Source organism: Copadichromis virginalis, linkage group LG14, assembly GCF_057382275.1.
Source record: "Copadichromis virginalis isolate Kocher_CV1m ecotype Utaka linkage group LG14, C_Virginalis_male_GT1.1, whole genome shotgun sequence".
Taxonomy (NCBI): domain Eukaryota; kingdom Metazoa; phylum Chordata; class Actinopteri; order Cichliformes; family Cichlidae; genus Copadichromis; species Copadichromis virginalis.
This window is the reverse complement of record NC_140631.1, coordinates 41526003-41548125: the sequence shown is the minus strand read 5'-3', so window position 1 is coordinate 41548125 and position 22123 is coordinate 41526003. Positions and strand designations below refer to the sequence as shown.

Genomic DNA, 22123 nt, shown 5'->3' with positions numbered 1-22123 from the left:
GAGCTTGGAAAACTTTCAAATAAAGTCACAGAAGCTTCTGCAAACTGCTGGAAACCTCGAGTCACACAGGCCACGCCCCTAAAAATGGTAATTATAAACAGGCAAAGATCTCTAGAGACGAAACCAGTTTGTTTTATCGGGTTGTAAACATGTTTAGTTCTGGGGGGACTGACACCCCCAGTGGACGTTAGAGGAACTGCAGCTGATGGGTTTGTGTGTTTATATATAAGCAGATATTTTGGTGATGTGAGAATCTGTCAGTCATCAGCTGATGAAGGTGTGAGACACCGAGACCTTGACGCTGATATTTATAATCGTCTGCGAACACGGGACATGTAAGGACGCGGCGAGGACGCACAGTAACATTTGCAGAAGCTGGTTTTTGATACTTCACAGGCACTCCTCTACACGCTAAACGCCATTATAAAAACACACCTGCTCATGAAGCGCGTCATGAGAAAAATTGTTTTCTGTGAGCTTTCTGTCATTTATACGAGTCGCAGGTTTCACTGCAGCAGGTGTTTTACTGAAGTGTGTGTGTGTGCACAGGTTGTGTCCCTGCAGTCACACACTCAGGTGTTTGCATGTCATTTGGCTTTCTTTTGCAGCACAGAGACCTCGACCTGCAACAACTCCAACACAACATGGGATCCAAGCAAGCGCAAAAACACAACAACACACCAATCAGACACACAATAAATCCATGCAGCAGGTGTGCCGTGTTATTCACGTGTAGTCTTCACCTACAGATCAGCTGATGACGTGTTGACGTATTCGACATGTATCGATTTTCTGTTTTCACAGCTTTTGTTTCACTTTGACCAAACTTAAGATTAAATATTTAGAGCCTCACACTTTCACATTAACCCCCCCCCGTCACACAATCTTATCCTGACTTATCGTCTTCTTGGTTTGCAACAAATCAGCCGTCTCTGCTTCGCTGTCCTCTTTTCTACGGTTTATAGTCAGACTGCAGGCTGTTACCACGTTGCAGTCTTTGCTGACCTGTCATGATACATGTGGGATTGGTGCTGTGTGCTGGTGGCTCTTTCGCTCTGCAGACAGGGACCGTGGGAATTCAACCAAAGCGATGACTACAGAGATGCACGTCAGCGCAGTCCTCCAACGAGGCAACAACGTCCAAAACTCACAAGCTCCGAGAAGTGATCCCTCTCTGTGAGAGGATCGCTGCTAGCTGAGCGAGTGTGGTTTTTTACAGAAGCTGCTGTTTGATTGTTATTTATCCTTCCTTTGGTTTTTTATTACTGTATTCTTATTTTTCACCGATTTTGTTTCATCCTGTGGATTTTGATAAATACGTTGCAAAATGACAACAAACCTTCTTGAATCTTGAAGTATTTACATAAATGCAAAATACAAAAAGTGAGAAGAAACAGAATATTGCAGAAGGTTTTAGAAACAACAATGATGCAGGACAAGAAGCAGGCAGGAAGTAAGACACAGGTGAAGATAATGGCTGTATCCCAATTCAGGGTCTGCAGCCTCAACGATCCTCAAGGGCCGCGTACTTAAAGACCGCTAAGGCCGGAAGTGCGAGGCTTGTGAAATGGGACGGTCTAGCCTCCGTCGCTCTGCCCAGGTTGCCTAGCAACCATGATACTAACAGCTGGAAACGTGTCATACAGCTTTGTTTGACAGAAATGAAGGAGAAAATCTTTTGTTCATTTGTTTGTTTGTTTCTACATGAGCTTTGATCATTCTCTGTAAGATTAAGCTCAGCTATTGAACGGCGTATATTTTAAAGTAAAGGCTTTAAAACCAAGTTAGTACAAACGTCACTGATGTCACATGACTTTGCCGACATGTGGCCAACAGTAATGTTTTAATGTTCTTCATTATTAAACATTTGCACATAAATAAGTGACATAATATTCAGTACTTACTTAAAGTTCACTCTTCGGGCGCCCCTCATCCGCCGTTTTCTTTCGGCAAAATTATCAGAACCCACCGCCGCGCTATGCATTCTGGGATATGTTGGGCCACGAAGTCTACACCGCCGCGTCCTTAAAATTCAGTGAAATGAAGGACGCATTTGAGGGCCGCATTTCGAGCAGCCTTTGAATTGGGACAGCCTTCGTCGCGTCGCTGTGCCGTAATCGGCCTTGAAATGCGGCCTTTAAGGCTGCAGACCCTGAATTGGGACACAGCCTAAGTGACAGACAGGAAGTAAAAACTGAAATATGACGAAAAAACCAACAGATAATTACCAAAAGACAAACACTTAACAGGAAGACGCGCACAGAGGGAGGAGCCAAGTGCAATATAACAAATGGACACGCCCACTGCGACGCTACATGGTTAGCAAAGTTGTGCTATGACACCTCAAGCACAGCATTTTCCCCATGATGGTGACTGTGAAACTGCATGCTCATTGGCTAACTAGTTTAGGGCAGAGAGCTGTTTCCCCTTCTTCACACATATACAGTACCAGAAGTCTTTCTGCAACCACAGATATCGCCGCCCTGGTGGCCATTTGAATGAATGTCAACAGTAAAACTTCACATTTACTGGGCAGACAAACAAATAAAAATGGCATAAACTCAATAACAACACAAAAACCATGTTAGGTAGACTCTTGATTGATTAACTTGAACAGGATATCAGTTTCTGTGTAAAAGAAGTTACAGAGAAACATCATCTCTCTTCTCTGGTTCGCTGCGTGCTTTACAATGGTCACAGTCAGAATGTAGGTTCATGATTATTGTGACGTCTCTGGTTTTGGACATATTTTACACTTAAATGATGGTGTACCACAAAGCTCTGGACCTCTGCTTATCTCATGTATTTGTGATATTTATGCTAACAACATCCTCCATGAACTAAACGTTAGTTTATCTGCAGATGACACTCTGCTGTATGCCCGTCCTGTTAGCAAACCTCCATCAAGCACTTCCCTCAGCTGCTCCACCCTGCTGCTGCAAACACACCAGGAACTTTCCAGAACACATTTCCAGTTTGTGAAAGACGATCTCAAACTCTTCTGGAAAGTTTCAGGGTTCAGCTTCAGAAAGGAGACGAACAAGGGTCCCACACTTCCCAAAGCTAATGTGGCCTCTAAAACTCTTCAGTCTACTCTGAATCAGAAACACCTTCTCACATAAACTCCCCCCAAAAAAGACGTTTCTGCAGCTTCATGCAACAAAAGACAGAAGCAACATAAAAGAAGTCAGCGCGACCGGACTCAGGGACAGATGTTTGTGCATATTTCTGTTATTTAAAGTAAATGATGAGATTATAGAGGCGGACATGGTAACTGTGAGGTTAAATCACATCATGATTCTGAGTTGTGAGTCTTCCTCTGCTTTCACCAGCTCTGATCACTACAAAACAAAGTGAGCATTAAAGAATGAGAGAGGACTCAGGTGGGCGCCGTGTCTCCTGAGGACTCACCCTGCTGGCTGCTGTCTTTGTGAATGCTGCCCTCCTCTTCATCGGCCTCCTCTCCTTTACTCTCTCTGGACAGCAGACGCCGAAACAGGCTGTAATAACGGGTCATGGCAGGCAGAAAGCTGACTGAGACTGAAGCTCCAGTCACTTAATTAGTCAGTCAATCAGTGCGCTAATCGATGAGGCAGCCACTGGATCTGTCGCCGAGAGCCAGTCACTGTTAAACACAGAGTCTCAGAGTGCTGCACACGCCTCCACGTGACCACGCCCAGCTGCTGGTACATTAATACCGAGAGAAACGCTGACAACAGCCAACAGTCGTAGTAAACACCGAGCGCTCGCGTGTCGCCTCCTCAAAGGTTTTCAGACGTCAGAAGGTTCGTGTTCCCGCCCAGCTGCGCATTTGACTCACTCGGTCCGTGAGTGAGTTTCAAGTATGATTTCCTGTCCTGAGCACGAGTTGTGTCACTGTTTGCTGCAGGCCTGATAAATCACAGAGGGGGGTCAGGTTACACAGCTGGTTTCTGCAGCAGCTCCTGGTTATGCAAAGCAGCGTAAACCAAACCTCAGCAAGTTTATGAAGCACGAAAGGCTCGTTTGTCAGGTCTAAAAACATCATCTGCTAAATCCAACTTTTAAAAATAGGTACGAGTCCCCAGATAACGAGGAGTGAGAGAAGGATCTCAGGTGAACCAAATACAGCAGTAACACAGTTTGCATTATAGGGGCGTGGCCTCGTTGACTGACAGGTGGATGGTGACACAGGTGGGTGTCAGGCTTCACCTGAACTGGACCTCTGGACTGATTTTGTGCTGTTGGAGCCTTTTTAATGACATCATCCAACCAATAATGTGGCTGCTGTGAGGTCGCTGTGGTAACAGACCACCTATGAAGTCTGAGCTCCAGTTTTTTTGAGTAAAATTCCAGGATTTTAATTGGATGTAACAGATTAGCAGGTACCTGTGTCCGTGTGAAGCACCTGTCAACTTAATGACTTAATCATTTCTGGCTCAAAGAAATCACAGGTGTATTTGAAGTGCCAGGAGCCTCTCCTCTCAGTACGTTTGTGTGTGGATCTGTCACGGCTCCAGTCAAAGGCTCGTGTGGGTTGTCTCCAAGCACCAACTAGGACCGGGTTTATTTACTATTTATTTTGAAATCTACATTATTTGCTATATTTGATGATCTATGTCATTCTCCCAGGATACTATCCTGTTAATTGGTTCTTTGATATCTAAGCTGGCCTGTAATCAGGAAGGCTACGCCCTCTTATCTACCTGCCTGATCACCTGTGATTTGTCAAGAGAACTCGAACATGAACTTCAGAGAGAAACTGGAAATCTTCTGGTATCCAGTCTGTGTTTGAGGTCATCTGGCTCCCAGTAAGCCCTTTGGCCCCCTGCTGTGCCAAAAACAAAGACTACCAGACATCTGCTGGAACCTGTAACTCCTCTCAGTCCTGTTTCTAAATCTAAGTCCTCCGTGATGTCACAGTATTGATTTAGGAAAGCAGAGATTGGATGCAGATCCCAGCGGGGTTTCCGGAGCAGCTCTGACGGAGGAGACCGGCTGCGTGTTAGTGATGAGGGAGGGCGAGGATGCAGCTCTAATGACAGCATAGTGATGATAAATATTTTAAACATCCAAATCAATACCAAGATTTTCCTGAAAGTACTTTACATAAAATCTTTATGTATGTAAATAAATAATATTAAGGTGCCGGCAGATGTTCCAGCTCTGCACCTTTACAACAACAGCAGCCGCTCATTTCCCATCTTTCCCTCATTTTGATCATTTCCAGCTCCGTCTTTCCGTTCTGGCCTCCACCACAGCAGCTCTGCATGACTTAAAGTTCAAAATAATCCTTATTTATCTCACACCGAGCCTCGGTGCAGCCTCGGTCTGAAACAAGCTGTTTTAGTCACGTCCCTTCACAAACTCAAAGACTAAACAGAAGGTGGGAGGGGCTTCTGCGTGGAGCACGCCTGAAGATGATGACCATGTAAGGATATCCCATCTCTGTGACATCACTTCTTATTACTGATTACAGTTTTAAACTGTGTTTAAAGTGCGAAGACGAGGCTGTTCTCTTCATCTGAATGAACATCCGTAAATAAACACTCAGTGACCTTCCACATCTCTACATTTGCTTCTGATGATGAAGGTTCCTATAAAAATCATCCCCACTGGAGCTGAGAGCCTCTGTGAGCTCAGTCTGTTTACACGTACATCGTCATGTTTGAAGCTTCATATCCTCTGATTATTGGAGAGCGTTGGCTGAGAGCAAACAGCTGACCAGCAGCTGGGCTCGCCCCGTTGAGCCTCCTTTTGTCTCCGATGCTGAGGATGTGTGTTTGTTTTTCAGCTGCAGCCTCGAGCTGCTGCAGTCTGTTCCCCGTGTGACCAGCAGGGGGCGCAGAGCAGGCGTCAGGGCGTGACGATGGGGGGGTGCTGCACTGAAGGACAGATGGTCCATCCCACTGCATCCACGTTTCCCTGTGTGATCAATGATCCAATCAGCTGTCAGCAGGCTCGGCTCTCTCTGGACATCTTCTTTTTGTGTTTATATTAAAGCTAAGAACCTTTAGGTGCACGGCAGAGAAGAAGAAGAATGAAACACAGCACAACACAGCAAGAAACATGGTGGAAGGAAAACAGAGCTCAGAGCTGCAGCTGAACCCAGAGGAGAAGAAGCTGAGGCTGAATCTGTGCCTGCAGTCTGCTGATCACTTATCTCCTTATCATAAATGTACGTCCATGTAAAGCATCTTATAATCAGCTCAGTGTATGTATGCTCAGTTTCACAGTTTTTTTCTATCCTTGGATCTCTATGATGTCACAAAGAGAGGGCATCTTTAACATGGCCATATGCGAGGAGCAGCCAATCAGAGAAAAGCTGGCTCAGTGGGTGGGGAGCGGGTTTCAGACAGAGGATCAAACTCTGGGTTTATTCTGAACTGTGCATCATGCAAAGCCAGCTAATGACAGCGTCAGGTGCTGAACAATCATAACAATAAAGTCATCAGACGTTCATTTATCAGATGCTGTGATTGGCTCCTCTGTACGGTTCTCTGTTACAGAGCGCGCTCAGCTCACGTCCAGACCTGGTCTTCGTCACCGCTTCGTGTCCCAGCACCTTAAATTAATGAGGTATTAAAAGCTTTTTAAGTTCACTTTTATGTGCTGATGCTCTTCTCTTCCCAAGGTCATGCAGACAGACGTCAGTAAAGATGACAGAGGATAAACTGAGACAGAAAACAGCATCAAACCTGCAAACTGTCTCCGTCTGCCTCTGAGCGAAAGGCAGAAAATAAACTATGAATCTGTCAGAATGAATAAAGGAGCTCCACAGGGTTCTGTGCTCGGGCCTTTTTCATCTTACTAAACATCTCCTGCAGTCATCTCTCCTTCAGCGTGTACATTAAACAAATATGTAGGTCTGCTTTTTTTTCCCATGTGATCAATATCGCTAAAATTAGAAACGCCCTGTCTCACACTACTGCTGAACAAAAAAACTATGTGTGTGCTACTTATACAGATTAGTTACATTTTATGCAAAGCCGGTCTAACTCACTATGCTCATACTCAGAGGTCGTTTCTATGAGGTGCCGTAAGGGACATTATTACTGAAACGCTCTCACACACACTACTGAAAAACCAAGTCATTTCAGTTGAACAGGAAGGTGTTTCAGTTAAACAGGAAGTTAATTCTTGACAAGGAAACTGAAAGAAAAAGTGTTAGATTTCAAACAAACCACTACACAGATGTCTACTCAGCAACCTGTTAGTTAGGGGTGGGTTTTTATAATCGATTTATTGATTAAAATCGATTCTGGCTTGGATAACGTGAAATCGATTCATTAAAATCCTGAATCGATTTTTTAATATAAATTTATTTTGCCCGAAATGCCAGAATCTCTGGTGAAACCTCACAAAATTTCAACAACCACCAAACAGCTAAGACAGTAAATGAGAGCAGGTACACGGCTTCTGCACAAAGACGTAAACACACAGCGCGGACCCGCGGATCAGAATCAGTGAGATGTCGCCTTTCTCACCCGACAGCACGGACACGGTCGGGGCTGAAAGCCGACAGCTCGCTGACTCTGATCTGTCGGCAGGTCCGCGCTTTGTTTTCACGCCGTTTTTGCGCCGATTCTAAAGCTGTTAGTCTGATCTCTCTCCAAACAATATTGACTGAACCAGCAGCAAAAGAAGATCCAAACTGCGCTTCACATAAACATCGTCATGAATTCCCTCACTGTTTTGCTTCCACCACGATACGGCAGTTTCCCGTCTAAAAATCTGTTTTCTGTATTATTCGCTTGCTTGTTAGGCACAAGTCTACTGTTGTTTACAGCGCAGTCGGCCGCTGTTTTTTTTTTTTTTTTTCATTTTACATACTTCCGAAAAGAAAACCTAATTTCTGCCGTTCAATACTGAATAAATTTAAACTTTTTAAAATTATGCAAAATGCAAAACGTTAGCCGTGTCTCTAATAAAACCGCTGTAACGTCAGAGGTAACGTTCATATGTTGATTAATGGTTTTCTTTCGTTTTTGATGTACTGCAGAATATTTTTATAAAATCCCAGGCCAGGAAAACCACCTTCATGTTTTTCTGTGTTTTATCTTCAGCTACTTTGACACAAAGGCATCTGCTGTGATGCTCACACCTTTGATAAAGTCTTGCGTGTGTCAGCTTCCTTTTTTTAAATACAAAAATATGTAAATGTACTGATCTGAATTATAATATTTCTGACTGTCAAAATTCCCCATAATCAAATCGAATTGAATTGAATCGAATCGTGGAACAAATCGATTCTGGACCTTAGTGAGACAGCTGCATTACTTAACAATATATTAGCCTCAGCATAAGTCAAAGTTTAGAATAGCGGGAGACGTGCATTATCCTGGTTATTTTTTTGGCATATGTGCTTTTTGTCTTTTTTAGCAAAGAAAAATATCTTAAAATCATCAATAAAACCAGGGAGAGAAGGCTTAGCGTTCCTCCATTTAGCACAATGGATATGATATTTACTCAAAAGTATGATGATGTTAATAATGTCTGAGACATCCAATGCTAGATGATCCATATAAAAAAAATTATGATGTAATTCAAACAGTGGCACATCATTAATATTTAGGGAAATCCAATTTTTTAAGTTGCACCAAATACATTGTGTGATAGGGCATAGGAAAAAAAAAGATGTTCTAGGGTTTCATTTTCATCAGTACAAAAAGAACACTGATCCACCTCAAAGCCAAATCTCTTTTTTTAGAAATTCTGCCACAGTATTAGTTTTGTTTAAAGTGTGTTTCTTTAACTTTAGGTAGAATAGGCTATTTCATAAATTTTTAGTATGCTTTATCCAGTGTATATGAAATAACTAAATTAGAACCATGCCATGTAACCATTCTGTTGTAACTATGAAATATTTTGTCTTTGAAGAAACTACTAACAAATTTCTTATTGCATTTTTATCAAACAGCTGACATTGCCCTAGCAATAAATTTGGGATCACTGATGAGAAATTATCGTATATCATAAAAATTTTAATCAAATGAAGCAGAGGCAGTGGGACCAGTTCACAAAATGTTATATTCTCTTTGAGAACAGTTTAGACAATATTTTTCTGAAAAGTCTGTGTAACTTAGAATGACACCGTTATCATCCAACAAATCTGTTATGAATATAATATTTTTGTTCAAACTAGTCACTCTTGAAAATTGATTTTTGATTAAGTGTTATTACCCTATTATTCCATAAGGTTGAATTATGGGGAGAAGTTGAAAATCTCATTTTCCCAAAAATGCAACGTCTGTTTTGGAAAGTTTGATATCTTTATGGGGATTTTATTTACCGCAAAATCACATTTCAAATTAAAGTCTAATCCTGTATACTATTTTATTAAACAAGAATCATGGGATGTGGAGCTAAGTAGAGTCTGGCTGTGACAGACAAGATTTTAACCATTTAATTCTAAGGGTGCCAACCATAAATTCCAATTCTGGAGTTTTGATACCACCTTTATTGTATCCCTTCACAAGCTGAGATCTTTCTATGTAATGGGTTTTATTCCTCCACAAAAATTCGAACACATTTCTATTTATGGTTTTCATGGTATTTATCGTTTTTTTATTTTTATATCGTTTACGTGGCGCAAAAAAGGTTGGGGACTGCTGTACTAGCAGGTTGCTGAGTAGAAATCCTTGTAGTGTTTTGAAATATACCACTTTTTCCATCAGTTTCCTTGTCAGGAAACAACTTCCTGTTCAGCGGAAATGCCTCTGGTTTCAGTGGTGTGTGTGAGAGCGTTTCAGTTGTGTGTGTGAGAGCGTTTCAGTAGTGTGTGTGAGAGCGTTTCAGTAGTGTGTGTGAGAGCTAAAATTTCAGTAGTGTGTGTGAGAGCTAAAATTTCAGTAGTGTGTGTGAGAGCTAAAATTTCAGTAGTGTGTGTGAGAGCTAAAATTTCAGTAGTGTGTGTGAGAGCGTTTCAGTAGTGTGTGTGAGAGCGTTTCAGTTGTGTGTGTGAGAGCGTTTCAGTAGTGTGTGTGAGAGCGTTTCAGTTGTGTGTGTGAGAGCGTTTCAGTAGTGTGTGTGAGAGCATTTCAGTAGTGTGTGTGAGAGCGTTTCAGTAATAATGTCCTTTACGGCACCTCATACGTTTCTGTGTGGCTGTGACTCCCTCGTAGGTCACAGACTCTTTACAAAGTTGTGATTTATTAAAGTCAGCTCTGGATTTACTCTCTCGACTGAAAACATCACATGACCATACTTTATCAACACACCTGCACAGGCGAAGCAGGGACGGACTGGTCCTTTACAAACAGGTAGGGACTCTTATTTTGACGGGGTAAGCGTCGTGGATGCAGGAAGCTGTTGGAGCTGCAGAGGGTTTGATGGGAGCGTTAATGCAGCAGAGACATCCATCCTGCTCGGCTGCTGCAGCCACACCACCGCATTACATTAGACTGTTCATCAACCCTGCGTGTGTGTGTGTGTGTGTGTGTGTGTGTGTGTGTGTGTGTGTGTGTGTGTGTGTTGCAGAGACCATTTCCAGAGGAGCCTCATAAATAATTGAAAGGTCTGCTGACTCTCTCTCTCTCTCTGTCTACATGACGATACACTTTTAGGTTAAGCTCGCTTGCTCCTCTCTCTCTATGACACATGCCGTCTCTCGCCCCTTCACACCGTCTCCATGGCGATACTCTTAAAGGACCATGCCACGTTTTCTTTGCACGCTGTCCCGTTTGCCGACGCAGAGGTGACATCAGGCTCTGTGGTAATAAAACAGCAGGTCTGCTGATTACTTTCAGCCGTCAGTAGCGTTTTTGTCTCTGTGGCAGGAAAAAAGCTTTTTCACAGCTCAAGGTCACAGCTGCCGACAAACAGAAGCATCAAGTCCTCTCCCTAAAGGCAACAATCATTCAGTGTTTGTATGTATACTTAACAAAAATCACAGCTACTGATCAAAAAACAAGCAATCATGCCAACCCCAACAAATACTGCACAACATCACAGCACTGTAGCTAAACTAACCATTTATCTTTATCACTGCTGCTGAATAAAATATTATAAATCCAGCTCAGAAGTCCCAAATAAAACGTGCTGCATGTCCGACGCACTGCAGGTCCAATATCTGCTCCAGTGAAGCTGGATGTTCATATTAAACATGGACAAAGTTTTTAACAACGAGGTCAGACTATAATCTCTGCAAACAGCTCTGAACACTCAGTTTCACGCAGGTTTTTCTATCTTTGATGTGTATGATGTCATAGAGTCAATATCCCTAATATGGTTGTCTCAGGCACAGAAGCCCCACCCACTTTCCTTTCTCGGCAGCCGATCAGAAGTGAGTTGGTTAAAGGCTCAGGGGGACTAAACCAGCTTGTTTCAGGCAGTGGGTGAAGTGAGAGGCCCAGAATCAGACAAAGAAGGATCATTTTGAAATGTGACCCGAGTGCAGCCAAAGAATGAAAACAAGGAGCTGCGAACGAGCTCTGGATGAATAGATCTGGAATGAATAGTGAGTGTTAGCAGACTGTGGTCTTGGTGTGCTCATCTCCAGTCACAGAGTCTGTGGTGTGATCACCATCATCCAGTCCTCCGCCTAAAAAAGCAGCTTCTTGCATATTTATGAGTTTGGAGGTTCTTTGATTATTTCTCTGAGCTATATGTGTGTGTGTGTGTGTTTATTTTTAGATAAAAATATAGCTTTTATGTTCCATTTGGGTAAAAGAAAGGACAAATGATATAAAAATGGCTGAACATTAATCAAACTAACCCTAATCACAGACAGGTTGTCATGGGTGGATATTAGGAGGTTAAATTCAGCCTGCTGGAGGTGAAACGACAGGTTTAAAGTGAGTCACACATGCGTCTGAGCTCGTCTGTCTTTGGGAGCAACTGGCCACAAAGGCCGTGACACCAGGAAGATGCTGAACCATCAATCTGCTCTGAAATCTAAACCAACATCATCCTCCCGACGCCTTTACTACAGAAATGTAAGAGAGAACATCTGTGACACAGCCAAGAATCGCAGCTGTCACACACGAAGAGCTGATGAAGACGGAGTGGGAAATGATTCAGATCTCTGCGAGCCTGTCAGGACAGAGTGAGACGCACTAATGTGGGTTTGACATGTTCCCATATTTCATGGGACGCTCTTCTCCTCAGATGACGGACCTCCTGTTTCCTGTCGTCCAAACTGGATATTACAGATCATTTTATAGTGACAGGCTTTCTGCTTCTAATAACCTCCTAACATGCACCAAGTCTCCGGCTGTTTAGAGTCCAGGTTGGGTTTGGTCACTCAGAGGAGTGCAGGCCGGTCTCAGGTGAAGGTCACTCGGTCCATCGTCAGGAACGTTCTGGTCTCAGCCTCGTGTTTTTATCCAGCAAACAGGACACAGAATATCTGACCTGCTTCTGGAAGGACTTGCTTTGCGGTGACAATGAACTCCTTACAACAGGGGTGGAGAACTCCAGGCCTCGAGGGCCGGTGTCCTGCAGGTTTTAGATCTCACCCTGGGTCAACACACCTGAATCAAATGATTAGTTCATTACCAGGAATCTGGAGAACTTCAGGACATGTTGAGGAGGTAATTTAACCATTTAAATCGGCTGTGTTGGATCAAGGACACATCTAAACCCTGCAGGACACCGGCCCATGAGGCCTGGAGTTCGACACCTTACACCAAGACTGGAAATTACCAGATGGCCTCCATTCGAAGGTCTGAGTCTTTGTGCATGATGTCAGATCAGCTTAAGCCAAAGGCTAAAGATTCAGATTGACAAACATCCAACAATACATTGTTTTCCTTTAAGTGCTTTTACTTTTCACCTAAACATAAAGTCCAAGGTTTGGGCCATCACGGAGAGTGTAACCGAAGCCCTGGATGGTTCTGTAAATGACTTTAAGCTGTTCATATCCACCACGTCACTACGGACCTAATCAAGACTAGGGTTAGGTTTCACTTTATTGACAAGCTAGAAGGTATTAAAAATCAAGCCTCATAGCGGCATCCTCACGGTTTCCTGTTATGGATGTCCAAGAAGTGAAAACTCCGTCCGGGGTGGTAAGGAGCTGGAGGTCACTGCTTCATCAGTCATGGCCCGGATGGGACTTAGTGTCAGGCCTGAGCGTACCCCTCTCCTACCTCGATTGAGGGTTTTGTTGCCTCTGCTAAACTGCTTAAATAAAATATCCTGCACTCAAAAAGGGACTTTTGCAACTTCTAAGTGTAACAGTGAAGGTTAGAGCTTGTGAGTAAGTATGATGTCTTCCATCTTCTTCCTGGCCTATTCTTTTCCTGGCTCTAAAGTAATAACCAAGCCAAACCATACTTGGTTTTTAGGCAGTTTCAGCTTTACCTATTAGAAACACCCATTTCACTCAGAAACCTGGAGCCTTTGAACAGAGAGCCACTCCACACTTCCTGAACAGGAGAAACTGGGATAAAAACACCTTAAATAATATTAAATGAGCAAGGTACTACAACACAAACTGCCCAAAACTCAATACCAAGAGCTGACAGATTCATCCAATCACCCAACCTTAGGAGGCGTAAAGGGGTTTCCAACTGTTTCTGAGCAGAGTCTGAACATGGTGTAGGAAAAGAGGCCTTTAGTGTGATGTGCAAAAGTTCCTGCACCAGTCTGATGTCATTATTTAACAGTGTGTAAAGTCATAACAACACACCAGCAGCAAGTCTGTCGAACTGAACAATGTGGTCCCAACTCTTCCCATTTAGAATACAAAACTTTCAAAATAAAATGTCAATAAACAAGAACAGCCAACCAATCACAGACAGCCAAGGTGAATATGTTTGCTTTGTCAGACAGAAAATCCTCACAGAGGTAAAGACCTCTAAACACGAATGTTTTTACATTTCAGCTGCAGCTGTTTCAAAATGAGGTTTAAGTGACTTCCTGTTTGTGATTTTGCTTTTCCTCCCGATGCCCTCGGACTTCTGCTTCCATGTCCTGGCCTCTGCTCCTCGGGAGCTGCTTAAAGAGCGTGCATGATGCAGCAAGCGTGCAGTAACTTTCCACGCTGAATGTGAAGCTTTGGAAAAAGCTTTTGTAAAACGATCATAAACTGGCTCAGATGTTGTTGCTGTTCCACTTCCAGCTTCCTGTTTAAAACGGAGAGCCGAGCGCTGCTGGGAATGATGGAGACGCACTGGCCATAAAACATCAGACAGGGAGGGGCTGGCGCACGCTGAGCTCAGCATCTTCTGCCTTTTATGTTCATCTCCCACACAGTGGAGGAGGGTGGCTCGTTTGTGAGAGGACTCAGCTGTACTTCAGGCCATCCAGGGCCGATCGTTCATCAATTTATTCAAAAAGATCCTTCTGCTTTCGTTCGTGTACGCGCTTTCTAAGTTTCCTGGAACAGTTTAATCAACAGTCCATCAAAATCAAACCACATTTCAGAGAAATCTGCAAAGACCTGCAGCCAAAGCTCAAATATATTTCTGGTTATTTCATGGAGACTTAAACCTGCTGCAGTTCCTCTATCATCCACTAGAGGCCTGACTCCAACTGAGTCAGTCTCCATAGACTTCCATGTTTAAATGAAAAATGTCAGATTTCGTAGACGTTGTCCTGGACACGATGTTTCACGTCTCATTTCCTGCAAACCATCGACAGCCTGCAAACTGACCAGCGAATGAATGATTGCTGAGTGGGCTAGCATCTCCTGAACATTCACATTAACTCGTTTCCATCTCCCTGTTTCTACTCTCTGATTCTGCTAGGGTAGCTTTGCATGACTCATAGTCCAAAATAATCCTTCTTTATCTTATAATAGGGCTTGGTGGCAAATTTCTCCTGACTGGGTGCCCCTCGTAAACACGACATCTGACGTCAGTGTTTGAAACTCTGTCCATGTTTCAGATGAACATCCATCGGAGCAGCAGAGAAACGACAGGAAATAAGGAACAGGTCCACATCCTGCTGCTGCAACCTGAGAAGGAGCCGAGCGCTCGATTACGGACTGAAACTGAGTGAAACAGCAGCTGGAAGCCACTGACTTTTGCAGCTTGATCCAGATAATGAGCTTAATGTCCTGCAGGAATCGATCCGCTGCAGGAAAGTGTCAGTGCTGTATCGCAGCGAGCTACAGAAGCAGCGAGATGATGCAGCGTGATGCCTCTTCACTCACACACGATCTTAACCAGCAGTGTAATTACCATGAAAACGCTGCAGCTGACAGATTCTGTCATCGCTGTTGACGCTGCTCGTTTTAACCGTGAACTGTCGGCGCCGGTCGGCTGTAGCGGAGCAGCTGCCGACACTACCTGCAGGTATTTTTTCATCATAACAACCAGCAGACACGAAAGCTACGCCTGTTAGCACAGGAGCTCGATGGATGTGAGAAACTGGATCCAAAATGGAGGCAGCTGTGAGAAGCTGTGACAGGTGACGGAAATGAGGATTTTGTTGATGTGATCTAAACGCTCCGTGTGTTACTGTGACAGACCCACCAGTCAGAGCATCTCCTCTCCCCTCAGCTGACCGCTCACACTGAGCTCAAACTAGCCTGGAGGCAGGCACTCGGCTCCGCCCCGCTTTTAAACACGCCCCCGCCCACAGGTGTCACTGTGAGACAGGTGCAAGGGGACAGCTGATGTGATAACTGACTTCTGACTGCATTCACAGAGACTCATGAACTTTTACGTATCATTTAAAGGACAGAAAGAAATGACAAAGACTGTTTTGGACTGTAAGCACCGTCTGTGGGAGGCGGGAGGTGCAGGGGGGGTAAAAAGGGGCAACATCCACAGGGAGACCGATTCAAAGGGCTGCTGGAAAGGTTAACACTCCTCCCACAGGGTCACCTGCAGAAACCTTAATGACTTTTACCTCCTCTACACAGGTCTCGATTACCAAAGGCTCTGCTGTGTTCATCTCAACCCTCGATCCAGGAGTCGAAGCTTTCGTGCATATTTCAGGATGTCGGCAGTTTGAGCTCGCAGCTGAACGATACTGAAGACCGTCGCAGCGGCGAGCTGAGCAGCCTGCCCGAAGGGAAACGAGCGAAGCGGCGGTCACAAAGTATACCTGGAAACACAAGTCTGTGTGAGAAACACCTGGCTGGAAGCACAGCAGTGATACCTGCAGGTGTGTAAAGGTGGGAACAGTTGGTCAAATTTTCATCTGCAGGCGGATTACCAAACGCCCTCACACCTGCTTAGTATGACGCTGAGGTGAAGTCACTGCAGAGGCTGTTACACCAACATATGAGAGCTGGGTCAATATTCAAGAATCCAGTAAGTGAACAAAGTCATCAGTGATGGACTCATCACTGAAAACTGCACTCAGATCTGCTCTGTGAGTGTTTTAAAGGTGAGGCTGTGCATCTCCGTCCCCGGTGGTTTGACTGCAGCTCTCACCGGCTGGTAAATCATCACTTCCTGACACTCTAATTTCATTTTTCAGTAACGGGAGGGGAAGCTCGCGCCGAGCAACCGCAACCTTTTCGATCGCTCCGACATGCCGAGTGTTTTTCCACAGGACTGCACATGAAGGTAAAGGGCAGAGTAATTCTACCCCCGCAGAGCGAGGACAGGAAGATCCACCTCATCTCACTTGTGAAGGAGAAGCAGGAACTCTAAAATCAAGCCTGTTAGTGAAGAGACAACAAGAACGCTTCTTATAACTATGACACTGATTATTGTTTTATATGAACACAACATCTTACTGTCTTTGTGAGGCATTCGTTTTTAGAAAACATGAAATTGAGCGTTCTGACACAGGAAGTGAGAATCATCTGCTTCAAACATGGCGAGCCTGCAACAGGACTCCAGCCAGCAACAACACAAAGGTGTACAGGTACACAGAGACACTGATACCGGCAGTGTTTGGGTGAAAACACAACCTGAAATCGACATAAACACTCCCCTGTGTGTGTGTGTGTGTGTGTGTGTGTGTGTGTGTGTGTGTGTGTGTGTGTGTCCACAGAGTCTCTCAGGTTTCTGTTCTGGGCAGCAGGTCACTGAATCATCCTGATTGGTGTGGATCTGATCCCAGAATCAATACAACACACTGATCTGTGTGCTGTAAACAAACACACCCCTTTAGACCACGCCCCTTTAGGCCATGCCACCTGACAGTTGTGAAACAGCAGGCCCAAAGCAAATCATTGCACCCTGAAGCTTCTCCCTCGCCAAAATAAAAGTCTCTGGTCTACATGTTTGCATTTTCTACAAAGCACTGGGTGAAAATGTGCTCTTTCTTTGATGTGGGCTTGCAGTAGGCCACGCCCCCACACTGGACGGCTTTATATTTGACACATTTACAGAATCAGTATGAGGTTTTTGTGGACGTTTACTTTTAGAGCACTTCAACTGCTTCATGACGAGGAAGTGACGCGACACCAGACTCCTCCTGTAGGCTTACAGCCCTGAAGCCCCCTCAGTCCTGCTACCTGTTCTCTTCTGTCTCCCTCACAAACACTCCCAGCAGACTGCTGTCGGGTGTCTTCCTGTTAAAAGGGAGTTCTTCCTTCCCACTCTCTCCAACTGCTGCTCATAGCGGACTTTCTGTTGTTGCAGCTACATCTATACATCACAGGCTCTCTATGATATAAACCAGCTGTTTTGTGTTTTTAAAGCAGACGTCAGCTTTGTGTCATGTGACTGTTGATTGTTGGAGCAGCTCTGACTGCTTCAGCATGCAGAGCTTTGAGAGTGAGATTTTTAAAAAGCACACTAAGGAAAATAAATGCATTTCTGCTTTTTAAAGGATAATCGTGGTTTATTCTACCAGCACGGCCTCGCTGGCACAAAGAGGATTTCTCAGAATAATTCCCCATCGTTCAGGTGGGCTGAGAGCTGCACTGGCCTGCAGTTCTGCTGATAATACAGCGCGCTGATGCTGTGAGCTCTCCTGAACAGCAGAGAGCTGACTCACGGCAGCTTTGAACTCTTTTCGACTGACAGACATTTCACTGACTTCAGCACAGCTTTCACGTGTCTCTGAACCAGCTCGGACCACATCTGGAGGAGCTTTGACACTCGCTCCGGCCAGATGTTACAGAGGCTGCACTGCAGCAACACACTGCAGGTTAGGCCTCTCTGTTCCCCATCAAAGAGAAAGACTGTCGGGCACCAAATGAACACCAAATGTTAACATAAAGGAGTCTGACTCATAAAGCAGTTAGCTCAAAGTTCAGCCTCGTTTATCTTTGGCGAGTGCGACGACGGAGCGCGTTCTGTTTTATGGCAGCAGGAAGCCGCCTGGCAGGATTGCTTTACGCTTGTTTTATTGTGAGTCTTCTTTTATGAGCCGACATCTGTCACAAACACGCTTTAATAAAAACATATCAACTGTGAATTGGCCTGCTGCTCCTGCTGCCTGGTGTCATCAGTAACTTTGACATGTCCTCGTAGCACCGACCACAGGACTGAGCTCTCTCTCATCCATGCTGGGAGACCCGGATGCTTCTGACTGCCGTGGCTTTCTCGTCCATTGTTAGGTGGTTGCTAGGCAACATGTATAATATCTGATATGGATAAGAACCTTCAGGAGACGAAGACTGCAGATGCTAAATGTTGCTGACGGTGTTGGAGGCGTTCTCGCTGTGAGAGATCAGCCTTGATGTTAAGACTCTTCCTGAGCCACTTTAGCGCTTCGGCGTAATACGAGGCTCCTCCGTTACACAAAGATGCTCGTCTGGTTTCCTCCTCAGATGTTGATCTTTCAGTTTTTTCCCTCTTGTAGCCTTTAGGGTTTGTGGCGGAGTTGTGGTCCCTGGCTCAGCTGCAGCAGAAGTGGAGATGATTGTACTGATGTACTGAGGTCGGAGATCAGAGGAGAGAGGAGTGTGTGCACTCGGCTGGAAAGTTGGCTGACGTGTGTGCCAAACCGGGAAAACGTGTGAAATAGTGAAATCAATGAAAACTCCAAACTAAATGCAAAGACGGTGGATCGCAGTCCTTCACAGAGCTGCTTCTCTCTGCAGCATCATCATTGCTTTCTGCTCTTCAAACCTGCTGCTGTGCCGTCTGCATAGCTAGCATGAGCCCGCCGGTTTAAAACATGCTAACATTAGCCGCTGTGCACTTGTTTTGTTGGGCAGTGTAAGAACAACACTGCAGACACATTAATGAGCATCTGCTCAACCTTTACATGAAAACATGACCAATAAATATTTCTAAGAATATTTTCATCCATCCGTTTGTCTAATTCAGGGTCGCAGTGGGGGTGGAGCCTATCCCAGCTGTCTGGGCGAGGCAGGGTACACCCTGAGCAGGTCGCCAGTCTGTCACAGAGCTAACGCATAAAGACAGACAATCATTAACACCTATGGGTGATTTAGAATGACCTATTAACCTTACCCCACTAACTGCACATGTTTGGAGTGTGGGAGGAAGCTGGAGAACCCAGCAAGCACAGGGAGAACATGCAAACTCCACACAGACAGATCTGATGGTGGAGCCAAACTCAGGAGCCATAAGAATACAAACTCTGGGACTTTCTATTTATTACTAAGATAAAGATTACCACATGCTGCTGTTATTCAGGCCACACAAGCTCTTCCTTCCTCCTCTCAGCCCGAGTGCACTTCATTTTACTGCTCCTCACAGTGTGGAGCTCACAGAGACCCAGAGGCCAAATAACACGATCACCACCAACCCCTCCAACCTCAAAATGTGGATTTTTTAAAGCAGAAAATATGACGGCACAGGTGAACAAAATTTTAATTATGTCAAATATGAGAAACATGTATGATCAGCTTCTTTGACAGAGTGGGTGCAGGAAACCAGCTGGAAATATAACTGCAGGAAGTGCATTAACCCTGCTAATGCTGCAGCCTCTCCATGTGTGCGCAGAGACAGCACGAAAATCTGTGCGAAACTTCTGGCGTGCCGCTAGGGCGGGGGCTGAAAGTCGTGGACCCCGTGCTGCCTCTGGTGTAACGGCTGAATCTTGGTGTTGATGGTCAGCTGTCACGTCTGCAGTCTGGAGACCTCAGCAATCAGACGCTTACCAGGATAAAGGAATGATGCAATCGAAGCGTTGCATTACCAGCTTCCTCGTGTGCTCGGCTGACAGCAGTGACCTGATTTTACTGCAGCTGCCATAAATTGATTTTCATCAACAAGTTAGACACTTAAAATGAACCAGGCTCATTAAAAAGCTTCATACATGCAGCAGCTTACAGCTGAGTTAGCGTTGCTAATGTAACCGTGGTTACCGGAGGAAGCATTTCCACCACAAAAATGAGACGACACAAGGAGAACGAGACAGCTGGACTTGTTTGCTAAAGCAGAGAAAAGTTTAAAATACGAGCAGAACCACCTTCAGCCACATCTGGATCTCAGCATCTTCACTGCCAGGATAAAAATGGCTTCTCTCAGATTCAGAGAGTTTTTCTCTACATGCAGTTTTCATTTCTCCAAAACTTTAAATTACAGGTAATCCGTAAATACAAACAACCAAACAAAACGCCTGGAGGATTTCAAGATGGATGCCGCGTGGTGACACGTGTTTTGAGCGTCTTCAGCTCGTCTGCACGGATCCATACACCACAAAGAGGGAGGCGCCGAGTCTCCTCCAGTTCTGTTTCGTGGAGTTAAAAGCGAGCAGGAAGTTTGTTTTATGTTTGAAGGTTTTTGACTCAAACTTGTTTTCTCCGCTGCTCGCCTCCGTGTGCGAGGAGGTGCACGAGGCCTTAAGAGCAGTGAATTAGGAGGAAATGATTAAAATATCCCAAATGAACGTTCTTGTTTTCTTTTTCTTTTACCGTGGTCCTGTTCTTACTGGTTATTTTAATAATAAATCGAGTAAATGTATATTCTCAGATGAATTTAGTTTAAGCTGAGTCTGACATCGTCACACAAAGAACGAAGAGAGGAATTCAGCTTTGGGTTTAATAAAACTATCAGCTGCCGCTGAGGTCAGAGCTGGATCGCTGTAATGGTGACCTGGGATTCACGAGTATTCCTTTGATGTTTGGGGAGAACTTTTGGATCTGCGTCTCTGAGGCTTGTTTCTGGGCCGGTGTCCACGGCGATGTTGTGTGAATGGAATTAACCATATTTTAAGTTGTGTTGCCGTGGAGCCCGGGACGGCCAGGCGAAGCATCACTGCACCAACAGCAGCTCAGTCGCTCCGCGTCCGTCAGTCCTCCTGCCACCCGTCATCCATGTGTCTGCATCAGTCAGCATCACCACCCTCACCTGTCTGCCTGCCTGTGTGTGTTTGCTGCATCAGGCTTCTGTCACACACACACACACACACACACACACACACACACACACACACACACACACACACTGCACCCCATCCCATAATAACCACACCTAAAAAGCTCCAGTGCAGCTGCATTCAGCAGGATACCGCAGTACACTTTTACCCAACATGCATCAGTCCCCTCCACCCATCCACCCGTACATCCATCCATCCATTCGGGTCCCCTTCATCCTGCCTCCACCCTTCCATCCACCTCCCTCTGCGGGAAAAAGCACCAAGTTCCTCTCATCCACCCTCACAGGATGAGGGAAACTTCCATCCATCCATGCACCGTTTCATCCACCCATCCCTCCGTCCTACCTGGGGGTGCCTTCTCTTTAACCAGCTCCATGTCCGAGGCGAGGTGCTCCCCTAGCCTGCGTCCCTTGCTTCCTTCCTTGCTTCCTTCCTTCTTTCCTTAATCAGCTGTTATCAACAAGCGTCGAGTCTCGGATGATGTGATCACCGATGAACCGCTGATGGGTGGATGGTACCGGGAGAGCTGGAGGGAGGCACCGCGGGACCTGCTCTCAGATCCTCCGCAGCTGCTTCTTCGCCGTTTTTTTTTCTTCCTGCGGGCGTCGAGGCTCGTGCGTTCACCTGAGCTGTGTCCGCGCGCCGCTCTCTCTCTCTCTCTCTCTCTCTCTCTGTGCTGCTGCAGCTCGAGGCAGGAGAGCACAGGAGTGACGTCACTGTTAAGGTGACACGATGGTGGTGCTGATTGGTGTGAGGAGGAAACGTGATGAAGGAACTTTTAGGGCACGGGGTATTGCCCATCCCACCGCAGGGCATCAACGGAAGAGAAGGAGTCGAACCCGCGACCTCCGTGCACAAAAGAAAAGAAAAAAAAAACATGCAAAACTCGGGGCCCATCGCGCATGCGCACTGCTTGTCCGTTAACTATAAGGAAGTGTTGCACGGGGAGCTGTGTGAAGGGTCTCCTGCACTGCTCGTTTTGCTTTATTTAAAC

The 22123-nt window shown here is 45.2% G+C and overlaps 1 protein-coding gene across 2 annotated transcripts in view; it reads right to left on the bottom strand.

Annotated features, from left to right (window-relative positions):
- LOC146694695 (fibroblast growth factor 12-like) overlaps positions 1-21791 on the bottom strand; it is a 47041-nt gene extending 25250 nt beyond the window's left edge. The window contains exon 1 of one of the 2 annotated variants that reach the window (XM_085430965.1): positions 21475-21791. In XM_085430965.1, the coding sequence (XP_085287091.1) occupies positions 21475-21505 (31 nt within the window). In that variant the 5' untranslated portion in view covers positions 21506-21791. Of the gene's footprint in view, positions 1-3411; positions 3794-21474 lie in introns of those variants that run through there. The other variant, XM_085430964.1, reaches the window with a different exon arrangement.
- Between the last annotated feature and the right edge of the window lie 332 nt (positions 21792-22123).